The sequence below is a fragment of the Epinephelus lanceolatus genome, chromosome 19 (genome assembly GCF_041903045.1).
Source record: "Epinephelus lanceolatus isolate andai-2023 chromosome 19, ASM4190304v1, whole genome shotgun sequence".
Taxonomy (NCBI): domain Eukaryota; kingdom Metazoa; phylum Chordata; class Actinopteri; order Perciformes; family Serranidae; genus Epinephelus; species Epinephelus lanceolatus.
Window position 1 is genome coordinate 17,778,530 of NC_135752.1, and position 24,997 is coordinate 17,803,526.

At 41.8% G+C, this 24,997-nt stretch overlaps 1 protein-coding gene across 1 annotated transcript in view; it reads left to right on the forward strand.

Annotated features, from left to right (window-relative positions):
• astn2 (astrotactin 2) overlaps nucleotides 1–24,997 on the forward strand; it is a 443,146-nt gene that overhangs the window by 401,862 nt on the left and 16,287 nt on the right. The window contains exon 20 of the mRNA XM_033646535.2: nucleotides 6,435–6,576. Within this exon, the coding sequence (XP_033502426.2) occupies nucleotides 6,435–6,576 (142 nt within the window). The remainder of the gene's footprint in view (nucleotides 1–6,434; nucleotides 6,577–24,997) is intronic.

Consider the following 24,997-nt stretch of genomic DNA (forward strand, 5'->3'; position numbering starts at 1 on the left):
GAAATAACGTATTGGAAGTCTTAATTTAGGTGGTGTTCCCCTTTAACAAAAATGAAATGCTTGTAAATAATGTTTGCTTGGTGATGGTTACATGCAGTGAAGCCTTTCCTGGTCTGAGACAAAGAGTACTCAGGATTTTATTTCCAGACCGATCAAGACTACAACTGCAGATATATCACAAAATTGCCTGTGCAAAATGGAGTGTTGAAAAAAGATGATTAAGTTGATTTCAGCTCTGTAGTGTTGGTATTTGTTTGCCCATAGAAACCAAAGGAGGGTTCCCATACATAAATCACCTCTGCATTTCCTTTTGATTATTCTAGCAAGACATGTTTCATGGTACAGTAACACATGTACACATACAGTATGACAATAAAAGAGGTGAATGATGAGGAATCTTTATTTGTTTTGTGTGGGTGGTTTTTTTTTGGGAATGTGGATATTTCAGATCTATTTAAGGAGTGCCATTCAGTGTGGGACTTGCACTAGACTTGTCTTGGTCTTGACTTGGTTTCATCCCCTCAAAGTTTTGGTGTTGTCTTGGTCTAGATACACTCTGGTCTGGTCTTGGTCATGATTTGTTCTTAGTTTATGAGGCCTTGACTACAGCTCTTATGTAGGATCAGTTTGTATCTTCAGGTGGTATTACCTTGATAACTCAGTGACTCGACTGCTATTCCTGCTTTTCATGGAAAATACTGTTTCTTGCTTCCATGTAATGCAAGAGTGCATTTTGTGTTTTATGATGACATTTTACTGTGAAACAACAGGTTTAATTTTTATGATGTTATTTTAGATTGTTTCAGTATTTAACTTTCATTGCTTCCAATTGTTTGCTTCTTGCAAACTGACACTTACACATACAGAAGGCCAGTATCAGCCCATTTAGTGTGTGCACATGATAGTACACTGTGTACCCTCACTAAGCCTGCGCACTGGTCTTATATTTATGTAATTGCATAACAGTTTATAGCTTTCAGATGGCTCTGTTTAAAGAGGGCTTGACCCATGGAATGTGTGGTAGAGTTTGCTAGGTAAGGATATATGATTGTTAAAGGACCTAAAACACACTCTCTGTTCTCCTGCTGAGTCCTTAAATTGATAATTATACAGTAAGCCACTCGAGAGCCACCGAAGACCAGACCAAAGACATTTGTCTTTTGTTTAGTCTTCCAGACAGATCAAAGTTCCTTAAGCCCTTCCTCGTGCTCTCAGTGACATAAGTGGTCTATTCAGAATGTCCAATTATGACACATTGACTCATGTCGCTAAGCTACGATAAGCCCATGATGCTCCTCTCTATTTATGCATATGGGAGACAAGACATCTTTCTAGCTCTGTTAGTACACATGGATATTGCCATGGCAAGTTTATGTTAAGTGCTTGTTTTGGACACAAGTTGTTAAAGAATAGTGTTGCAAATTGGCTACAGTGTAAACACTATGATAAACACATTTTACAATGGCATAATCAGTGTTTTGTGTTTCCAGCTTTTTGACCACTAGAGCGGTGGTTCCCATCTGGTGGGTCGTGGTCCAAAAGTGGGTCCTGGGCTCATTCTGAATGGACCACAAGTGACTCGCAGACATGTCAAGTTTATAAAAAACAAACAGCAAATTTCTGGCACAGTTATTTTATTTTGAAGTGCTGTTTCCTGCTGCAAAGGAGTGACTAACAGAGACAGCAAACTAGCTTGACGATATGGCCAAACTCAAGTATGACGCTGAATTATTAAAGTGTGTGGACCTTTAACAAATGACCAAGCAGAAATCCGGACCATGAGACTGGACCAGTTGGAAACCACTGCACTTGAGGATATTTACAAAAGATGGAAATAAAGACGCAGTTGTATGCTATTATTATTATTATTATTATTATTCAACAACAACAGCCATTCACACTCACTTTCACACCTACGGCCAATTTAGAGTCACCAATTAACCTGACGTGCATGGGAAGCCGGAGCACCTGGAGAAAACCCATGCTGACACATGCGAACTCCACACAGAAGGGCTCCCCCACTTCGGGGTTCAGTTGAGTTGGGAGTTGACTTGAGTTAGGAGTTGAATCAGGTTGTCTAAATTTACAGTAAGACAAATGTATACACCAATCCAATCTTTGTCGCAACTGTCTTGATTTCTATTGTGTTTCAACAAACCACTGCTACTCCAGACAATTCTTCCACATAACCCCTTCTCCTGAAATTGTGCAAAGCCCAGGTACATGTCCAGTAAGGTGTAAGTAGGTTCCATGAAAAAGAGAAGGGAAGCCACCTGGTGTAGGTATGCCACACCTGAATGCATTTCAATACAGTTTCATTTTGAGCTAGCCATGCATGCAGAAAGCCGCAGAACTCAGCTTGCCATAGAATTTCTTTGTCCTTCCTGTCCTTTTATAGTTCTTTTGCCTCTGGGAGACGTGCACTTTTCTGTCAATGTGAGTGTTTGTTCATTTGTCTATGGGCGACATTTTCAATGGGGCTATAGAAAAGAAACTTGTGACCCAGCAATGAAAGGGTAGCCATTGTTGAGCACACTGGCACTGTGACGAGTATGAGTCAGTACGTCTGCCTTTTGATTTTTGTGAGACAGAATTATGTTATAATCACATACATCAACTCACCCCTACTAAAACACAAGTCACAAGTGGTTGCTCCTGACCTGTACTGTAGTCACGCATCAGCTCCTTGATTTATTCTGATTATCAAAACATCCATTGACATCATCATTCCTCTCCATGACCACATCCAAAATCATAAAACATCAGAGCACTCACTGTCCTTTTTCCTTTCCTCTCTCATTGTTTGTTTCTGTCTCTCTTGAGTTTTTTCTCCTCATTCCATCCTTTTTTTTTATTTCACATATGTCTCTTTCTACTTTTAGCATTTGTGAAGTGGCAGAAATCTGGCATTCAGTTGGAATTCCTCTCGTAGTTTCTTGCAGTAAAAGGTGGGGGGATAGACTTGAAAGGCATAATGAACGTAGACCGAATCAGGTCAACAGTCGATCTTAAATAGAGCATTACCAATTATTTTTGCAAAAGATTAAGTGTTCTGTAAGCGATAATTTATTGTTTCACTAAATTTTTTAAAAGGTAATCAGGGCAGTGAACATAGCACAGAAATTTGGTTCACAATTCTGAATCAGCACAGCTGGCACTATTCAAATAAAAAGGTAGAGGAATTAAAAAATACTTAGCCAGATTGCCCATACATTGTACCAGCTATAAGTTACTGATATCATGAATGTTATCACACCCAAACAGTTTTCAGTTTACTGTAGGCATATTGAGTGTCAAGAGCCTCCAGACAAATCAAATACCTGAGTGGCTGGCTTCTGGACAATAAAATCAGATGGGGAACTCTGGATCCAATATCATCTTTGAAATGGATCTGTCCTTCACCTTCAATTCAGCTCATTTTCAATGTTTCATTTTTCATGTGGGATATTTAAATAATGGGGTATGCAGTTTTCACGAAAAGGCAAAGAAAAAAGGAAAGAAACTACACCCTCCTCCTTCAGCTCTCCCCTCGCACACACGCTTTATACAGTAACCCAGTGTTTCCCAAACATTTGTTAATTTTTAATATTATTTTTTAATCTTATTTCATTGTAGGGCTGTGTACAGCACATTCACTCAGCCCCTTCAAATCCAGTGCTAGGTGTCACAGTTGGCTGGTGGCCAGCAGCACCAGGTCTAACCTGTGTAACCGCAGCAACCGAAAGTTTGCTGATCTGGTGGGTTATTGAAGAAGTCTGTTTCCTCTGTGCTGTCTAGATCTGGGATATTGTGGCTGCTTTATGAGGGTCCATGTCTGGAGCTGCTGCCCGCTCTTCTTTGGGCAAGGTGGTCTGTAGCAACAAGGAAAGAGGTGGAGGACATACTGTGATTCGAGACTCTAACTAGCTACATAAAAATGAACGTGAATTAACAGAAGCTTTGCCTTTGTCTACAGTTAACAGAAGGTTAAACTATTGGCAATATTTTCTCTACATCTCTGAAATAGTTCACCAGTATCGGCACATTTATTGCATTGTCAATTGTCAAAGTCTCTTTTTGGACTCTCTTTTTGATAAGGTTTGCAGTGTAGGCAGTTGTTTAATCCCGGGACTTTCTCTGTAGGATTCTCCGCCACTCAATCAGGCAGTAGGAATGCCCTCTCTCTGAAATGGCCCATGATTAGCTTAAGTCCCCTTTTATAAAGCCTGAAGACAGAGTCAAGCTAGTGGTCTCTCGGTCCACCTGAATTGTGACATCAAAATAAAACTGCCTATCCCAGCATCAAGCGTGAAAGTAAATAATTAGGTTCAAACTTCTTCATAGATCATTGTATCTGTTTTACAAAGTAAACCCAATTGACTATTGTAAGCTAATAGAGGGTCAGGTATGCTGTATGCACGCAAGGCTTGGACCATCTACATTTTTATGAAATTCAAGCTAGTGAGGAAACATGGGCATGTACAACGCAGGACACTGAAGACCAGATTTCACATCATAAGTTCTTTGTGTGGTTAGGTTTTGTTTTTTGTTTTTTCCTCAACGGTTGTGGGCTACTAAAACACTTTGGTTAAGGTTATGAAAAAAGTGGGTTAGTATACATTCATCAAGAATGTTCCCTTATTATGTTGATTTAAAAAAAAAAAAAAAGGAGGAAGCATTGCATTTCTCCCAGACATGTTTTTGCAAGTTGATAGTATATAAATCTATTTCTAGGTGACAGGTTTGCATAAAGTGTCCACGGTATATGCAATTAATAATTTGCCAGTTGCAAACCTTGCAGATCTTCATTATCACTGGTATTAGTAGCTAACACACAGATCACACCACTGATAAAGTGGCTTTAAATCAATAAAAACTAATATCAGAAATAATCAAGTACACATTTAGAAGGCAACCAAATACAGTTTAAACCTGTCTCATGAATAAAAGTGTGGGAGAAATGCAATTATGGAAAGTGTCAAAATCTCACTTCCCCATCCCTGTATTGCTAAAGTTTAGCAAGACTGCAACCACATAGACTTTGTTAAAATGCAATATATATAATTGATTTATGTGTACTCAAAATAGTCAATGTCTTCATTTCCTGTTGACAAACCAAGATAATCTGTCTGTTCAATAACGTCAGAATACATTTTCACTCTGAGTAAGAATTTATCATAAGAAAAACAAAAAATACAGTATATGCAGGTGGTCTTGAGAAAGTTGAAAATGAAATATGAAAGTCTGCAATGATGTAAGTTGTTTATAGAAAAGGATAACGTGGGAATTCCAGGTTGAAATATAAATCACAAACTCCGTGGGAGCTTGGTTCAACATTTTGACGAAAACATTAAAATTGCAAATTTAGACACATACTGATATGGATATTAATATTGACAACGTCTTTTGCAGGAGTAAGCAGGTTTCAACAATAAAATAAATGAATCAAATTTGAGATTCATGTTTATGTAAAGGTAAGACCTTCGAAAAAGCAACCCTGCAACAGTGCAGGAATGTGTTTGGGGGAAACCTCCTATACACAGAGCTCTTTCTGTGAAAAGGTCAAATCATTCATTCGTGCAGTTCTTTTTCCTCTCTTCTGCAACCTTTTCTTACCATCCCCTTGTGCCCTACCAGCCAGACTTACTCCCTGTGTTTATAAGTTGGCCCATGTATCATAAGCTAAAACTAAGCTGCCCTTTACCTCGTGTAGAAATAGTTGGAAATCCAACTGTTTGAGAGCTTTTAAACTATTTTGACAGCTCCCTCTTTTTTCCATCACCCCCATGAGCACTGGAAACTGGCGTCGTGTATGTGTGTGTCTAAATGAACAAGTGTGCGTCGCTCGCCTTCCCGTAAGCTGACATGAAAGATATTTCACAACTTGTGAAGTAGTGTTTTGTGAGACGCCAGGGTGCTCAGAGAGATATCATTGTAACACTACCATGTGCCCATAAAGGAAAGGAATCCTGTTTTCTTACAGTTCTGTAATGTAGTGTGTATGGATCGCTGCCAGCAAAAAGTCATATTTAATTTAGCCTCGGGCTCGGTGCTGGTGAAATGGCTCCCAACCGAGCGGGCAGAGGTGAAACTCACAATTCCAGAGTCAAATGACACAATCATTGATAAGCAAAGAAATCCCCAAAGCAGAAATTCATTCATGAGTAACTTCATGTTGTGCGCCATTGTTTCTCTTGTGTTGAAACATGTGGTGGAACCAAAACATGTGGTATTGTTTTGTTTCACTAAGAACAATAGATGAAAGATAGTATTGAAAGATAAGTTTTCCTTTTTTTCTCTCCTTTTTTTGGCAAAAAGTATGACAGATGATAAAACACTTCAAATAACATTTTCCGAGTGACCTTTTGTAAGAAATTTTGTTTGTTCGTTTCTCTCTCCCTTCATTTCATCCTTCCTTCTTTTCTTTATTTTTTTCAATTTCATCTCTCTACCAGGTGAAGTTCTAAGCTTGGTGGATGATCTGTTCTCCGGTTTGGGTTCATCCTGCGTTGTTGCCGGGAAGAGGACTGGAGACCATCCTCACTCTGTGCTATATTCAGTGGTCTTCAAGTGCCTGGAACCCGACAGTCTCTACAAGTAAGTCTGCTGATGCCCTTTGCCAAGTTTTCCAAGTCAGTTAAATAACTGATTTATTGTGGCTCTTTATTTCTTCACAGCATGAATAAACACGAGTCATAAATCGTGTTGTGTGTTAGCACAGACATAGTTTCAAGGTTCCTGCACATGTCTGTGAAGTATGGAAAGTCCCTAATTATTTCCAGGTCTCTATGGGTGTAAATTCATAGAAAATGGATATAAAACTTATAGGGAAAAGGGTTTCCAAATTTGTGTGTTAACGAAGCTATATATTAGAAGCTGGAAGAGAATTGTGGTCTGATCATGGTGGGGGGTTTTGTGTGCCTCTTTGAGCTGTGTTGTAGAGCTCCTAGTAGGCGTCTACAGCATATAGATCCCAGGAGAGGGACTAGACTTTCAAATGTCTTTATGGTCAGCATCTTCAAACAAGAGTAGGGAAACCAGGGCTCAGTGGCTAGACCTGTACCCATGGGGTCTAATCAAACTCAGCCAGAGGACTGAACGTGGGACCAGCACCATGTGGCCCACCACCTGTAACATTAGAAGTAGGGCTCTGGTGCATTGCTGGTCTGGCAGGAGCACAGTTGGGGGCTCTAGTTGTATTGACCCTCAGCTCACCTCCACACACAGAAATAGAATGAAACTTCTGGATGGGAGTTGGACTCCCTCCTTCTCCCTCAAAGTTGCGATCGTTAGAGGCACCAGATCTTGTACAAGAACACCTTTTCTTAAAAATCCATGATCAACTTTGTAGTTATATGAAAGCCTACATTCTTTTAAGGCAGCCACTTGTAGGTGTTGCTGAAAAGCCATCATGGTGGCAACTCAAGATCCCATTGGTGGACAAGCTTTAAAGCCAAAGAAGGGGAGAATAAGACTTGGTTAGCCCAGGAGAATCCTTTATTAGTGGTTAGGTTTCTCATAAGCCTTCAGCACTACAGGTTCTGTGATCTCTGAAGCAAATGTTTGGATGGAGTTTGGCAAGGTCTTTTGTTTGCTTTCATAGAGGTTATGGCAAAACATGACACATTCCAGGAAGCAGATGCAGGGTTTTATCAAGACTGTTTTCAGCAGAGGAGAACTGCAGATTTTGACTTTGAGGAACTCTTAAGACCAGTTCAGACCAAAGATTCGCGACGAGATGAGTTGAAACAGGCAACTACTTGCAATTTGCCGCTCTGTAACATTCTAAAAACCTGATGGTTCACACAGATGCAACTGTATGAGATGGTGTATCATCTCTATGCCACAAGTCTCTGCACCCCTGCTGTTTGCAGCTTTTCAGGCTTATTTTGCAGCTGAATATAAAGCTCTTAAAATACGAATGAGGATAGTGATAGTGAGATACTGGCTACAGTTGCAGTTGTTGTAGTAATGAAACGGCGAAAGCACATACAGCGAGAAGCAGCAGCGACCTCCTGTCCGACACAGGCACGCCACAAGGACGGAAACAGAGGGATCAGTGGGGACAGAGCACCTGCCACAGCAAGCAAACCCTCAGTCTGCGGTCATTTTGACTTGACCAGCAGAATTCACTACAAGCTGCCTTGCTTTTTAACCACCCATTGGCGTGAACAACTGGCTGTATCGTGAACAGAATTGTACACATACTTGCCTAAATACTACATGTGTTACTGGAGGATCCCATTAGGGGGCACACCAGAGAACTCAGACCATATAGAACATTTCAGATTTGCATGATGTAAAGACTAAACGTGGCATCACCTACAACCACTGACAGCACTTAAGGGGATTGTTAAGTCTGAGATCACGGGGTCTGCCCATTTTTCCGACAGCCCATTGGTCCGACATCCCATTGTTCCGACCATATTAAACCCATTGTTCCGAGGTCCCATTGTTCCGACCATATTAAACCCATTGTTCCGAGGTCCCATTGTTCCGAATTCATCATGATGCCCTGTGGTTAAGGTCTGGTTAGGTTTAGGCACAAAAACCACTTGGTTAGCGTCAGGAAAAGATCATGGTGTGGGTTAAAATGAAAAAGAAAGTGGCAAACACATAAGCCGTGAGCCTGCTCCTCCTCAAGCCTTTCCCAGCTGACCCAGAGCTGGTCGCGGTGCACCATCAAGGCAGAAATACGCCCGCCGGGAGCCGTTCAGCACCACGGAAAGCTCCCCACACAACCCGGACCCCAGAGTTAATAACAGGAGGTTATGATGTTTCATTCTCTCCTCTCTATGACACTGGTATCTCGACCAGTAGCCTACTTTTGTTGCGTTGCTGATCCTCTATGGTACACAAATACAGTAATAATCACATATCGGAACAACGGGACGTCAGACTAATGAGAGGTCGAAACAATGAGAGGTCGAAACAATGCTACAGCACCGAGATCACAGCAGAAAAAGCAGTGGTGCCAACGTGATAGTGTTTAAAGCCCCTAAATCAAGCTTGTCATGGCAATAGCAAGTATGCTTTTCCCCAATAGTTCATGTACACATTGCATTTTGCTGATGGGTAGCATTAATTTCTGAGGATGCGCACAACCAGCGCTTCAAACCGATGCAGGCAGCAACCATGTGCACGCAAACACGTAGTTAAAAGTATATCTCCAGCCGAGGCACTAGCTATGTTTTTGCAGTCAAGGTTAAAACACTTAATACATCAGGGTCATGTAGAGGTTAGGGAGCATGTCAGTGAGCTGACAGAAGAGGGTGGTGGTTCCCATTTTTTGATAAAGGTGTGCCATATCTTTGCTTTTTCTCAACATCTTTCATTATTAAAACGAAAAAGTAGTGAACACCTACAGTATTCTGTGACACTGCTCTTGGTCTTGACTCACCATTTATTGCAACCCAAGTGACATGATCGTTTTTCTGACCACACTTTTATGAGTTCAGTGTTTCCCATTACCATATAAAGACTTTTCATTAAACAATGTGGCCATGTTTGCATCTTTCCCAAACAAGAATGACTGGGCAAATATCAGCAATACCACATCCTCCCTTGGGTGTCTACAATTCCCACTGCAAATGCTATTTTGTTTCAGGGGGTGAATTTTGTTACCTTCAACAGCTGGGTCAAGTTAACCAGGGAAGCATACTTAGTCTCAACGTGGTGGAAGTGGTGGATGCTTCCGTTCTTTTATGTTCTCTTTGGTCAGGGGAGAACATGGTTTTAGTGAAAACAAAAGGATTTCTGTGAAGGGGCGGTATTTGTTAAACTCAAAGAACAAATTGACCACTAACAGACAGACCTTACCCGAGATCATTAAATGTGCTCATAGCTATCACCCTAACACAGTACATATTTACTACAGTAAGTCAAACTTTGACAGTATGTGACATGGGCAGCAAAGTCTATTCGCTGCTGCTGATTTGTGGATTTGTTAGTGAATGGGATTACCCCACCCACCATTAGACTTGGTCTCATGAATAACACATTATCTCCTCTAAACATTGTTAAATTCACTGCGTGGTGGTGTGGTGCTGTGCTGGACTGCATTCAGGGGCGGACTGAAACAATTATGCAGGCTGAGAATTTGAGTCCATTCCAGGCCACCCGGTCCATGCAAACCACAAATTCTTTAGGCTAACCCTTTTTGTCTATGTGACAGCTACAGGCGTTTTCTCACATTTTCTTGTTAAATTACAGCAAATATTCTTTCAGCTATGTCCATAGTTTTGTTTTCTTGTGTGTTGACACACACATTCAGTTAAAGTGAATGTATGCTACAACAATCTCAGTATAATACAAATGTTTATTCACCCATGTCAATAAAGCAAATAGCACAAAAGTGGCCAAATGATTGTGTGCATGCGAGTATACACTAATTCAATTTAATTCAACTGTAACTACATAACTAAGTATAAAACCGAAGTTTAAATTACAAACACCATTTAACAAAAGTTTTGAGTCAGAGTAAATTTTGTTTCACCCTTATCAGTCAGCTGATTAAGAGTCACACTGCATAGCTACCTGTGGTTGAAAATAACTAAATGCATTTACTAAGTACTGTTCTTGAGTAGGGCGGCACGGTGGTGTAGTGTTTAGCACTGTCGCCCCACAGCAAGAGGGTCCCTGGTTCAATCCCAGAAGGGATCCCTTCTGTGCGGAGTTTGCATGTTCTCCCCATGTCAGCGTGGGATTTCTCTGGGTACTCTGGCTTCCTCCCACAGTCCAAAGACAGGTTTGGGGACAGATTAATTGGTGACTTTAAATTGTCCGTAGGTGTGAATGTGAGTGTGAATGGTTGTCTGTGTGTCAGCCCTGTGATAGTCTGGTGACCTGTCCAGGGTGTACCCCGCCTCTCACCCAGTGTCAGCTGGGATAGGCTCCAGCTCCCCGTGAGCCCCAACAGGACAAATGGTTATGAAAATGGATGGATGGATGTTCTTAAGTATAATTTTAAGGCACTTGTAGAAGGTAAACAGTTGCTATGTGCGTCACCATCGGCCAATCACATCTCACAGATTGAGAAGGGTGATTTGCCAACAAGAGCTGGAGTGCATGATCATTGCTCCTGATGCATGGATATTTAGGTGACTCAACTCATTCCTGCTAGCTATACAGTATCATCACTAGACGTGGGCAATATGGCCCCTAAAGTAATATCATGATGTTTCAGGGTGTTTTCGCGATAACAAAATTCTTGATGATATGAAAATTTAGTAAAAAAAATATATATATTTGTAATGTTAGAACATAGAATTGCAACAAAATACGTGTCAACCTAACAGTTTGCCTTCAAATATTCATTCATTCATTAATTTCTAGCTCCACCTTTATGCTCTGCTATTTCTCCTCTAATATCACACTGTAACCTGTGACAGGCTTTAATGCTACAATAAATATTGCACGTTCACATACAGTACAGGCCAAAAGTTTGGACACACCTTCTCATTCAATGCGTTTTCTTTATTTCCATGACTATTTACATTGTAGATTCTCACTGAAGGCATCAAAACTATGAATGAACACATGTGGAGTTATGTACTTAACAAAAAAAGGTGAAATAACTGAAAACATGTTTTATATTCTAGTTTCTTCAAAATAGCCACCCTTTGCTCTGATTACTGCTTTGCACACTCTTGGCATTCTCTCCATGAGCTTCAAGAGGTAGTCATCTGAAATGGTTTTCCAACAGTCTTGAAGGAGTTCCCAGAGGTGTTTAGCACTTGTTGGCCCCTTTGCCTTCACTCTGCGGTCCAGCTCACCCCAAACCATCTCGATTGGGTTCAGGTCCGGTGACTGTGGAGGCCAGGTCATCTGCCGCAGCACTCCATCACTCTCCTTCTTGGTCAAATAGCCCTTACACAGCCTGGAGGTGTGTTTGGGGTCATTGTCCTGTTGAAAAATAAATGATCGTCCAACTAAACGCAAACCGGATGGGATGGCATGTCGCTGCAGGATGCTGTGGTAGCCATGCTGGTTCAGTGTGCCTTCAATTTTGAATAAATCCCCAACAGTGTCACCAGCAAAACACCCCCACACCATCACACCTCCTCCTCCATGCTTCACAGTGGGAACCAGGCATGTGGAATCCATCCGTTCACCTTTTCTGCGTCTCACAAAGACACGGCGGTTGCAACCAAAGATCTCAAATTTGGACTCATCAGACCAAAGCACAGATTTCCACTGGTCTAATGTCCATTCCTTGTGTTTCTTGGCCCAAACAAATCTCTTCTGCTTGTTGCCTCTCCTTAGCAGTGGTTTCCTAGCAGCTATTTGACCATGAAGGCCTGATTCGCGCAGTCTCCTCTTAACAGTTGTTCTAGAGATGGGTCTGCTGCTAGAACTCTGTGTGGCATTCATCTGGTCTCTGATCTGAGCTGCTGTTAACTTGCGATTTCTGAGGCTGGTGACTCAGATGAACTTATCCTCAGAAGCAGAGGTGACTCTTGGTCTTCCTTTCCGGGGTCGGTCCTCATGTGTGCCAGTTTCGTTGTAGCGCTTGATGGTTTTTGCGACTCCACTTGGGGACACATTTAAAGTTTTTGCAGTTTTCCGGACTGACTGACCTTCATTTCTTAAAGTAATGATGGCCACTCGTTTTTCTTTAGTTAGCTGATTGGTTCTTGCCATAATATGAATTTTAACAGTTGTCCAATAGGGCTGTCGGCTGTGTATTAACCTGACTTCTGCACAACACAACTGATGGTCCCAACCCCATTGATAACGCAAGAAATTCCGCTAATTAACCCTGATAAGGCATACCTGTGAAGTGAAAACCATTTCAGGTGACTACCTCTTGAAGCTCATCGAGAGAATGCCAAGAGTGTGCAAAGCAGTAATCAGAGCAAAGGGTGGCTATTTTGAAGAAACTAGAATATAAAACATGTTTTCAGTTATTTCACCTTTTTTTGTTAAGTACATAACTCCACATGTGTTCATTCATAGTTTTGATGCCTTCAGTGAGAATCTACAATGTAAATAGTCATGAAAATAAAGAATACGCATTGAATGAGAAGGTGTGTCCAAACTTTTGGCCTGTACTGTATATGTAGTTTTTTGTTGAGCTGCGAGGGTCAAGTAGGTTTACATTACCAAAAGTTTATGACAAAATCACTTGACGACACCAACTCCCGCGTGGGCACAGCAAGAGAGGAGAGGGAAAGACGCTGTGCTGCTGCCAGAGGAGCCGCTGCCTGAGTTCCCTCAGAGTCTGAGAAGTCCAGGGCTGTTCATAAAACATTCAGGACGCCCAGGCCTAACGATGCCACGGTTTATTCCACACTGCTGTAGCTGCTCCTCTTTCTGGAACCACAGCGGTGTCTGTGATAATTTCGCTTTCAGCCATGCTTGTTGTTGCCATGGGTAACAGTATGACATCAATGTCAACAAGTCGAAATATCGCGAATGTCACAGTATGAACTTTTCATATCTTATTAAGAATTATAGCAGTATTATCGTGAACAAGATGAAATGGCACACCCCAATTATCACTGTAAGAAGCACCATACAACATAGTGCATTTCAGTGAAGCAACACCACAAACTACAGCCTCAAAAAACACCATAGAGCTGATCCAGCATGTCTCTGACACAGCGTCCCCAACAATTAAAAAATATTTTAATTAATCATCAAACTGTTTTATAAGATTGCATTACACTGATTAGGGGCTTTTATTTTTCTGTTCATTCAGTTTCTCAGTGGATACTGCAGTGATGTCCTATGAGCACTGTTTGCCCTTTACATCTTGAAACAAAGTTGCAAGAGCAGCAGTAATGAGTGAACCAGACAGGACCCAGATGTTGTTGTGGCTGTCATTGAACACATGAAACACGCAGTCTTCTCAGCTTTTGACTGTCTTCTCGGGTCTTAAGTGTCTTGTGTTTATAAAGCTCCAGCCATTTGGTGGCCTTGGTTTGTTTTGGGAACCTCAGCATTGCCAATCTAAACGAAGCAGCAACAGTTTAATCTGGCTTTTTTAATTAAATACAGGTGAGGGAAGGAAGCTGCATCACAGTTTCAAGGCCTCACACTGCTGTTTGTGTGGGTGTGTGAATGTGTTTTTACGCCAGAGGGAAGGTGATGGATGAATTAATGCAGCAAAGCCAACAAGCTATTTAGCATTAATGTCTCCCAACGACACAGCTATAACAGTAAAATATGGGCCATGTGTTTTCTTCAAATTAATCTAGCATTAACACTGGAGTATGCGGTCACAAGCTAATGAGCTTGTCAGTTTTACATTTGAGGTAGCACCCAGGGAAGAGCAGAGTAGTCCATATTTGGAAATAATTCACAGCTGTTCAGAAGTGAGCAGGAAATAAACATAATAAATGAATCCAATAAAGGAGCTGGAAAGCAGTGAACTGTCATTGATGACATCTCTAGAAGCTGATGGCACTGCCAGAAACACCATTACCATCTGTTTAGTTAAAAAATCACAATTTTGAGTCTCCTACAGGCCTGACAGTGGATGAAGAATAGTGGGGGAATAACTATTAGTTTAATCTGTAGAAGTCAGACTTTCACTAACAAAAACCTGCAACAAGAGCCTAATTTCCAACTTTGTAGCAGTGTTATCTTTGTTTAGGCATTCTCCACAGTGTTGTTTTTCTCTGATAAGGGCAGAATTTACGTCGGAATTACGTCTGAGCGCACATCTACTTGCAGCCAAGTCCGCTTGTCTAAATCAAGAGCCTGATAAGACTTCTACTAGTATTGGCTTTACCCTTGATCATTACCAAGGCTGCTATGGCCCCTGTGTTCCCCTGCAGACTTAAAGGCTGTTGGAAAAGTTACACTCCTCAATTCAAAAGCTATTTTTTTTAGAAAATAATTACCAGTATACAGGATACAATGATAATGCCAAAAGTCTAAATCAAGCAACATGAGATAAGCCAGAATTCTATAGAGAACATCAGGCTACATATTAATATACTTGTTGGACAATCAGGCTTTCAGCACTATTGACTATCTACAAACTTCTATGTTAGTGTTGAGTGTGTTTGTGCCTCCAGATGGGTGAACGAGGTTATCGAATTGGTCTTTAATTCATGGATGCAGAGGAGTAAAGCTTCAGTGTTCACTAGGGGCAGTTTGGCTGACAGACACTCAATGAATAATAAATGCAGAAAAGTACAGCACTGAATTAAAACAACAAGAAATAGATGAGAGTACTCAGATTAACACCAATGCAAATGTTGTCAAACCATCAAGAGAAATCAGTGAGTCAGACACTGGGGAACAACTCTGTTGCATTCACATTTAGTAACAGGCCAAGTTACATTTTGTACAAATTGCCAATAGTTGCTGTAATGAAAAGCTGATGTGATATTACAGGTCTGTGTTAGCTTTATGTAGTTCTTCCGTCCTTCATGCCTTGGCTCTGCATCACTTGACAGACCTTGAACCTTCCCTGAATTGTCCCCGTCCCCTCTGCCCTGCATCCTCCCGTTTGCTCCTCAGCTTGCTCCAGATTATTTAAGCGACTCCAGATACCCACTTTGACTGAAGTCCTTTGCATCCTATATATGATTTTGCCAGCCTAAATTCATGCTTTACTTCGTTCTTTCTCCTATATCTTTTAAATCCGTGTTATTGGTCATGTAAGCCAACAGCTTTTTTACCGGTTAGGAACCATCCCTGTCTTTTTCATTCTGTATAGCATAGCGATATAGTTTATCAGTCTCAAGCAGGAACACATATCAGTCTTCTCCAGCAGTGTATCAGCAAACTACTTTCCTCACTCTAAACTGAAGACGTGCATCTTTGCACAATTGTATCGACGTACATTGTTGGAGAAACCAAACTACATCACGGGAAATGATCACAAGCTGAGTTTGGACTCTCAGAGGTATAACTGAACTGGCGCTGAGGTAAGTGTGGGTTTGTTTGATTTAGGGACTAGGGCAGGCTGATGTTTTTGAGGGTAACTAAAGGGAGCGATTGTTCAGGCGGATAATTCTAAATTTCTAGGGAAATTCATGATATTTGATTGCAGACATCTTGGTCACAATCCAGAGGGGATTTTAGTCAAATAGCAGGTTATTGTGATTAAATGACAACAGTGGCCAATGAGCTGTAGCTTTGTGTATTATTGGATTGTATGGCAAAAAGTCCTATGAAGAATCCCATGAATAGGTGTTTGTAATTACAGTAACTACATAAACTATATGACCCAAAGTAGTAACCACTGAAAAAGCTACTGAGATTTGAATGCAGTTAAACTGTTGCCTTGAACCTTGCACTTGACTCCTCAGCTTCTGCCCTCCTTCTTTCTACTCTTCCCTCTTGTACCTCCCTCCCCACTCCCCCTTTTCCACTCTACAGTGGGTGCGGTTACATGATGGCTTCTCATTCGGAATTAAATAAATCTGAATGAAATCATTCGTAATTAAAGTTTTTTCCTGGTAGTTTACATTCTGAATGAGGGTTTACACAGGAGATCAGTTTAATCGCCTGTATTCGGGTCTGCGCAAGGTTTCTGATTAGATAGGGGGCGGGACGGATGTTACGTGTTTACGTTTCCCGGAAAAAAACACTGTAGTCCTCGCTCCGGATAACAAGATGCTTGACGACGCCGTTCTTAGCGCCTTTTTCGGGCTTGTTTTGTTTATATTATTGAAGCAGCAGTACGACAACAACCTTGTTCTGCTAATGCTTCATCTGTTGAGGAGGAGAAGGGAGGTAGAAGACCGTGCTTTGGCGTATGGAAACCGGTGAGTGCAACAAGTCCGACTGCTCTATCTCAGTCCGTTGCTATGCACGCTATATACGTCATCGCGCCAGAAGGGCAAGGAAACGAGCATGCGCAGAAAGACCAGAATGAACTTAAAGAGGAATGAGTGTATACATGCACACAAAATTCTTTCATCCAGAATTAGAAATGAAATATTCCAGCCCCTTATATCAGATTGAATTTTCAATTGCATTGGCCATTTTCATTCCGAATTAGGTGTTTACAAGATCACTTTTAATAGGAATGAACTTTCATTCCGAATGAAAAGGGAATTAAACTGTCCATGTAAACCCACTGTTGAGGTTACTGAGCTGTCCCGCAGTTACTATGTTGACTTTGAGGCAGCTACCTGTACTTTGTTATGATTGGAGAGTCATGGCAAATTAATTACAGTTAAAGGGTTATTTCAGTGTTTTTGCACTAGTGGTTTGATATAGACTACCAACTGAGATGATGGAAGTTTGTGCTGCTTCAAGAATTGCGTGATTACATTAAGCAGTTGACCAAAGCTGTACCAAGTAATAAGTAATATTTGACAATCATAAAATACACAATACTGCTTCACCTAATTGCCACATGCAGCTACAAACAGTTAAGGATTAAATTGCACAATAAAGCCCACAGGTTAATTTCCTTTGTTACCGTCTGGATCTACCTACCTGTGGATTCATGGATATTGACATAGACCTGTAAATTTGGAGGACTTCAACCCAGCAAATTGACAAAAAGAAAACGAAAAGGAGCAAAGAGTGCTGAGCTGACATGAAATAACTCCCGCCTCTCATTTGGTGTTCATTTTGCTGCATCCTAATGCCCCAGTGTATGTTGTGGTTGAATGAAGGTGCTGATACATATTAGCTCCAAAAGCGAAATAAAACTTGGAGTGTTGAAAGAAAGTGAGAACGGTCCAGTGCTGCGTACCACCAAAACTTTATTCAATCAATCATTTATTAGTAGTATAAGTACATGTCCAGTGAAATGTGATCCTGTCAGCTCCCTTAACTTCCTTTTTTTGCCTCTTCTTACGTTGTAGCCTGCTGCTTTTTAACTGTCAGTGTTTCCAGACAGGCTGCAGTGCGTGTGTTTATGGCATCCTGGATGTTTCTGGTAATCCATGGTTTTTGGTCGAGTAATAATTTAACTGTCGTTTTGGGTACGGTTGAGTCTGTTGTTGTACAAATTAAATCCACCACAGACTCAGTGAAGTCATCGATGTCATTGGTAACGTCAATGGTGGTGTCCTGGAACGTGCTCCAGACTGTGATTGGCTCCATCTCTCGCATTATTGTGGGGTATGCGTCGCACTTTGTATACATAACTTGACCTCAACAAGACGGCTGCATGGTTCCCCCCCCCGGACAGTGCTACTCTGCAGCTGGGGAGGCAGCTGCATCTGAACACCACGTAGCAGTGATCCAGAGTGTTTATCCCTGTTGCGGCACAAGAACGGGGCAGCACCTCACATACCCACCGTCACCCACAAGGCGCAAGCCTTCTCCCTCTCTCTTGCCGATGTCCTCTGCTTTGTCAGATCAGCTTATGGAAGAAGTCACCTGGTTGAATGCCACTGTCCAGGATTTAGCAAAGTTTCACTGAATCAAAGTATATTACAGTATCTGATATCCTGTTGGAAACCGATGCCGGCACGGACATCCAACGCCTGTGCAATGGCTAGCAGGATGCTAGTACAGCAGTGCCCATCTTTCCATCATTTACTCGATGTTTACTGATGTTTAAATTTGAAAACCTCATCATGGCTAGCAGGAACTTACAGGTTGGTGCAGAAAAGCAGCACAAAAATTAGGGTCTGCCTGAAGGTGGGCAGGTGCACAAACAGTCATCGTATCATTTGTGTTATTTAATAGCTTTATTTGATTGCACATGCTGATACTGATTCACCCAACATGATAGTCTGTCCTTGATTTTGTCAAATGTCATTCAAAGTATTGTCGGAGTGATGGTTGTGTTGATTTTCTCAATATATCTTAGTTTCCAGTTTCTGGTGCACACATTTAAAACCTTTGAATGGCTGTTTATGGGGTGTTGTCATCCTTACATTCATTCGGGTTATGAGACTTGTTGATCCGCAAGTGAGATCATACAGAGCTGAGCTAATTTTTCTAATTTACAATGAAAGGCGAGGCGATTTTTATTTAGGGCTGTTGCACCAGTGTGATGCCACACAGATCTGAGGCTTTCAAAGTCATGAGATACTGTAAGCTGCCACAAATTCTTCAGGCAGTGAGAAACGATTCAGTGTGGCTTTGACTGATTTGTGGACTGGCTCTACTGATGTGTGTCCAAACGCTGATGTCATGGAAAAGGCATTCCCTACTGCCCTAGCTTCTCTCAGCATGCCAAAAATACTGCCCTAATTGATCCTCTCTCACTCTCACTTTCTCTTATCCCTCCTCTCTTGCTCTGTCTGTCTCCGGGCTTTCTGTCTTGTCATCCCTTGTTCAGCCGTCTCTCCACTGTCTCATTAAATTAGAGGACAATGGTTACTTTAATGGCAACATTGTTAATTTACACAAACATTAATCTGCCATTTGTCCACTTCATTGTTTGCTGAGCTTTCAAAACTATGGCACATGGACAAAACCGAGCCGCTTCCAGAGGAGCCATGTGCAGCCAGACAGCCTTGGAATAGATGTGAGAGACAAGGAATTAGAGAGAGGGATAGACAGAGCTGAGCTATATGCAAGCAATGTAGATAGAAAAATAGAGAGACAAAGGAAAGCGTGTGTGTGTGTGTATGTATGTGAGAGGATGGGTGGTGGGTGGCCAGGGTGCTTGTGTGTGTGCCAATTCTGTTACTTGATGTTTTGACATTCTTGTGGCAGGCCGGACCGTGGCTGGTTCCTTTGTTCTCCCAGGCGATCTTTATCATCACTGAGTGCCTCTGCTGAGCTAAGGCACCGCGCTCTGTCCATCCAGCCCCCTTTACTGCTACTATCTCTGTCTATGAATGAGATCCGAACAGTATGGCCTGGCCAAGATTTCTTGGCGTGACTGGGATCAAAAAGTTGTAAAGTTTCTCATATTTTCCATAGAATGTCACATTTTCTTGCACAATGAGCACGATATCAGGCGAGGCATTAGTACTTATGGATGGGGGGCAAAATTTTCCAAATTGGGCCGCTCCACACCCACACCACCACCACCACCCCCCACTCTTTGCTCTAATACCAACATGGGCAATTTCAAATAAGCGTTTGGCCATTAACTGTGCAGTGACAGAGATGGAGTCTCCAGCCATTTCCAAATCCAGTGTTAAAGATCCATCTAGGCCATGCTCTGTTTTGCATACTCTATGATTAGGACAGTTATAGTCTCCCTTTTATCTTTAAAACAAAAGAAGGGCAGAAAAAATGCCCTCCAATGAATGAATAGAGAAAAGTAAAATCAAACTGAAGGAATCACTGCAAGGCTTTAAATCAAAAGATCAAATCATGACTGAACAAATAAATTAACTCTTCATCACCATTTCTAAATCCAGTGTTAATAATGTGTAATTTATGAAATTTCAATACTGTCTAGGGTTGCAGAAATATTCAAATACACCATTTTGAAACATGGCAATGCCATGGCAAGGCAAGTTATAAGCAGGCTAAATGTAGCTGATGTGAACCGCTTTTGTCTAGTACAACAAACGCCACAAAATTATCTGTGACTGTGACCATGAACACGAATATACAGCAGGCAGTTGTCCTCAGTTTATAAGAAATTCAGAGCTACACCAGAATATTTATGAACAGGTCTTACTTTACTACTAACCTGTGTGTAACGTTAGCATGTTAGCATGTTTCCACTAATTACTTGGACTGACCTGACGTGAGTAACGTTAGCTTTGCAAGCGAAGGCTGCAGGTAACAGCTTTGCTGTGTTGTCTAGCTTCCCAAAACAAATGCATACGGTAATTGCCGGTTGCAGTCGAGATTTTACGAATGAAGCCGAATGCCGGCTGCAGTCGGAATTTTACGACACCAGGCTGTGGGTGTCATACCACTTTGACCAAAAGGGGCACTATAATCAACGAAAACGTAAAGTTCTGCACAGCTGCTTTAATGTTGATAGGCCAATTTCAACTTACTATGCAGTGTTTCCATAAGGCTCAAATATGTTTTGCTGCTCTAGGCAGATTCTCTTAAATTATTTGTGGTCAAAAATGGCTCTTTTGATAGGTCGTCTAGTTTGTATATGATACGACTATCTTCAATCTAGCTTTAAAACTACTGTAAGTAGCTAACTCTTTTTTTTTTCTTTTTCTTTTTTTTAAATCTGTTAAGTTCACTTTTGCACATTCAGCATCCCCCATCACACCTGATTTTCACAATAACTGCAGGGGGTTGTGGTCTCAGATGACACACTGAAATGTGCGATGTCAGTCAGTTGTTGGATTTCCATCCAATAAAGTGCAAATTTTAACTAAATTTTCAGAAAATCTGCAAAAGATAATACTAGTTTATGTGTCTTTCCATCCATTACTGTTATGCAAATATTGGACGTTGAGTCATTGAGAGAAGCAGTGGGTGGCACTAATTCTCCTGTCAGGTGCCACTGCAGAGGAGGGCGCAATGAATTGATGTCACTAAATGAGTGCCAGTCAAACCTCAAATGAAGGAAAACAATGGATAACAGAGAGCACACTGAATTAAAATACAGAGTGTTGAACAACTAATATTTTGGTTAAGTGCTCATGGAAGAGTTCTGGTAACTGTGTGCATACATCAGTGCATGAAAATCCATCTGGGGACAACGAAGAGAGTCTCCAGTGACCTGGCCAGTGACGGTACCTGTCATTGATGCCAACCATTCAAACAACAAAAAAACAGTAACATCCTGGCAAGCTCACATCCCGGGTCCCAAACTAAACTTTTAACAAATTGCTTTGATAAAACTCCCGCCTCGTCACCATCCTCCTGCTCCCCTCCCTTCTCCCACCTCATTGTATCCATTTGCACGTTATGTGGCCACATAATTTAAACAGTGTGACTGTTACATGCTGGCATTGTTTTGCTGGGCAAAGGAGCCAGTGAGGCCCGCGCGTCTTTAGTGAGGTTCTTGGGGAATACCGCATCCACCCTGCTGAATAACAAGACCAGACAAACTATGTGAGCAATGTCCAAACAGGTCATGTTACAAACAAAACAATTATTTGACAGCGTTGGGACAGTTCTGAAAAGACATTAAATGAAAAAAAGGGCAAATGGGATTCGGAAGAAAAGCAAGTTTTGTAAAAACAATAATATCCTAATTTCTTTATTTTCATGTATTCCTCAAAGTATTTAACATTGGAATGCCATCGCAGTTGTTCATTTTGTCTCACTGTGTTTTGTGGTTTCCTTGTCGTCATTCTGTTGTTTTTACAGTGGTAACTGTGTGGAAATACTGCTGAAAGCTTACAGTTTTTCATAACTAGTTGCAAACATTTCTCAATACTAAATTCACTTTTTCAAAACTTCCCCTGCAGTAAGAAAAACACTGCATGTGGATGATTTTTTCTTAATAACAAAAAATCTTCACCTAGAACACCCTCCTCCACAACTGCCTTTTAACATGATTTATTTAACATACATTCTTGACAATCACACCACTCCTTTCAGATATTCTGAATACACTTCTCAGGGTGAAGTTGGGCGGAGCTATGCTGGAAATGTGCAAGGTCATTGTGACTACATTTGCACTTTTATTTTTGCTTTTGTTTATGAATTAAAATAAAAGACCTAACACTTGTTCTGTGCACATAAAATGCTCATATCTCTCAAGCTTTGTTTACAAATTTGTTAAGATCTGTTTTAGTGGGCATCACAACACATACACGTAAAAGATGTGGCATATCATGACACTGATTAAACAGCATCATTATTTCACAGGAGTGCCATGGGCTGGTCACAATGAAAGTCCACTCAAAAGTTTTTGCAGTTTTTTTGCACTTTTTGAAAATAGGCATTTACTAGCCTGGTTCCAGACCATAGACCCCGCCCACTCAACTGAGTAGGCTTGTATCTCTGGTCTGGCATACTGCATTGAATTTGTGATTTATCTCGTCCAAAAGACGGAAGGACCAATGAACGCCGGGGGTGGGGGCGGGTCTAGCGATTAGCCAATCAGCGCCACGCTGATGTCAAGCTGTACGCCGGTGGGTAACTGGTGAGGATAGCAACAATGGCGACCGCTACAGATCCTACAGACCACATTAACAATGCTATCGAGGTATTTCGCCACTACGTGCGTTAATGGAGGACCAAATTAAGGAAGCTGCTAAACTGGATTTAACGGCGATGCAGCTGGGCGTGCACGACGACAGAGACATTTTAAACGGGCAATGCTTGCTTGTTTTCGGCACCCCCGAGGCATGGATACTAATGACGTCAGATTCTGGGTGAGTCGTTGATCTCTACTGATTGGTTAGGGAAAAATCAAATTCCCTCCCCCTTATAAATCGCCTTCAATGGAGGCGATGTCAGACTGAAGGTTCTGGGAACTTCAGTCTGACACTCAGGCTAGGCATTTACTAGAATTTCACATGACTAGGGCTACAGATATTGAGCATAGCGATACTTCAGGCAGGACACAATGTCACAGCTACTTCCGCTGATCTCAAACAGCCCAATCAACTGATGGAGCAGCTGATAGATCACATGATTCCTTTCTATGCATCCAATTGGCAAATCTCATTCAAGGTGCCCTATTTAAACGGCTCTGGCCTGCTTACTGTTGCTGCTTCCTCTGCAAGATGCCTTGCAACCCACCTCCACCCCAGCTCCTCCTTTTCATGTTGTGTCTGACTTATGAATGTAATTTTTGTTTTGTCATTGATGTTGGCTCTGTTCTGTTCTCGCGGGGTCTTTGCTGCTGCTCTCCCTGCCTTTCCATATAGGCATGCACTCACATGGAAAGGCAGGGAGGTTTGTCTTGTCTGCCTCAGGCTTTCCTTGTTTGCGCATGGAAGGGCAGAGAGGTGTGCTCTCATTGCCTTAAGTCTTTCCATGCAGGCGTGTGAAAGGATGGAGAAGTGTGCTCTCTCCACTTTAAGCTTTCCATGTCGACACGCTGAAGGGTGAAGGAGTGTGCTCTCTCCGCCTTAGGCTTTTCACATAGGTGCGTGGAAGAGGCTTTCTGCATAGGCCTAGGAATAGCAGATAGGCCCCAGTACAGAGCCATTAAGGTTTCTTTGACTAAAGTGGTCCTGACTGAAATGCATTTTTTTGCACACAGATACCTCAGAGAATCAGTCAGCATCTGGTGTGACCACCATTTGCCTCATGTTGTGCAACACATCTTTGCATAGAGTTGATCAAGTTGTTGATTGTGACCTGTGGAGTGTTGGCCACTTCTCTTCAATGGCTGGGGGAAGTTGCTGAATATTGGCAGGAATTGGAACATGCTAATGCAGAGAATCTCAGACATGGTCCATTGGTGACATGTCTTGTGTGTTTGTTTCTCACGATCTCATCATAAGCCCTTTTTAGATGGGAATTGTGCAAATTTGCAGGAAAGCCCAATCAGTCTTTTTTCAGCGTTGGCAGTATAAAACCAAAATCGGGGTGTGCGGCAAAATGCCTCCTACCTACTTTTGTTTATACAGAATGTGCCTTTTTCGGGGCAATGGGGGGCGTGAGCAAGTAACAAAACATGTAGCTCAGCGTGTGATGTAAACAGTGACGTGGGAGGGAAGCCGCGGATGGTCAGTCCTTCGGCAATTCTCTCATAAGTTGGCCCGTTTTTCACGCGCGCCCTCCTTGCCCTCCTTGCGCAATTCCTTGTCTCCCCAGTTGCTCATCTTTACAGTGTCTTCCAGGTTTGCGTTTCCCTCTTGCTACTAGCTGCTCGCTAATTCCTGCTATCAGCTGTTTCCTGTTTATCCACTGCTAGTGGGTTGTACGTGTGGTGTCATCAACAGCCCCTCACGATGCAGAAGGCCACCTCGGTCTTTTTAAACTAAAAGGGTTCCGCCAATATAACTACCCTACGAGGCGGAAAATTGGGAACCTCGGATCAACTCGCCAATCCGGCTCTGTGTGTCTAAACGCTCGCAGCTTCACCGAAAATCTGGTAATGTAAAATGGGCTATAGTATCTCTGTGTATTCAAATTGCTATCTATAAAATAATCATTGTCCATAGAAAAAGAAAGGCACTCTTGGGCTTCAGCCAAAAATAAAACTGGATTGGTGCTCACAGCACAGGACAAAATAGTAGACAGTACATCAAGTGGGCCACTTCAAAAAATGACTGAACCCAAATGAAAGGAGGCTGGAGCACTCGAT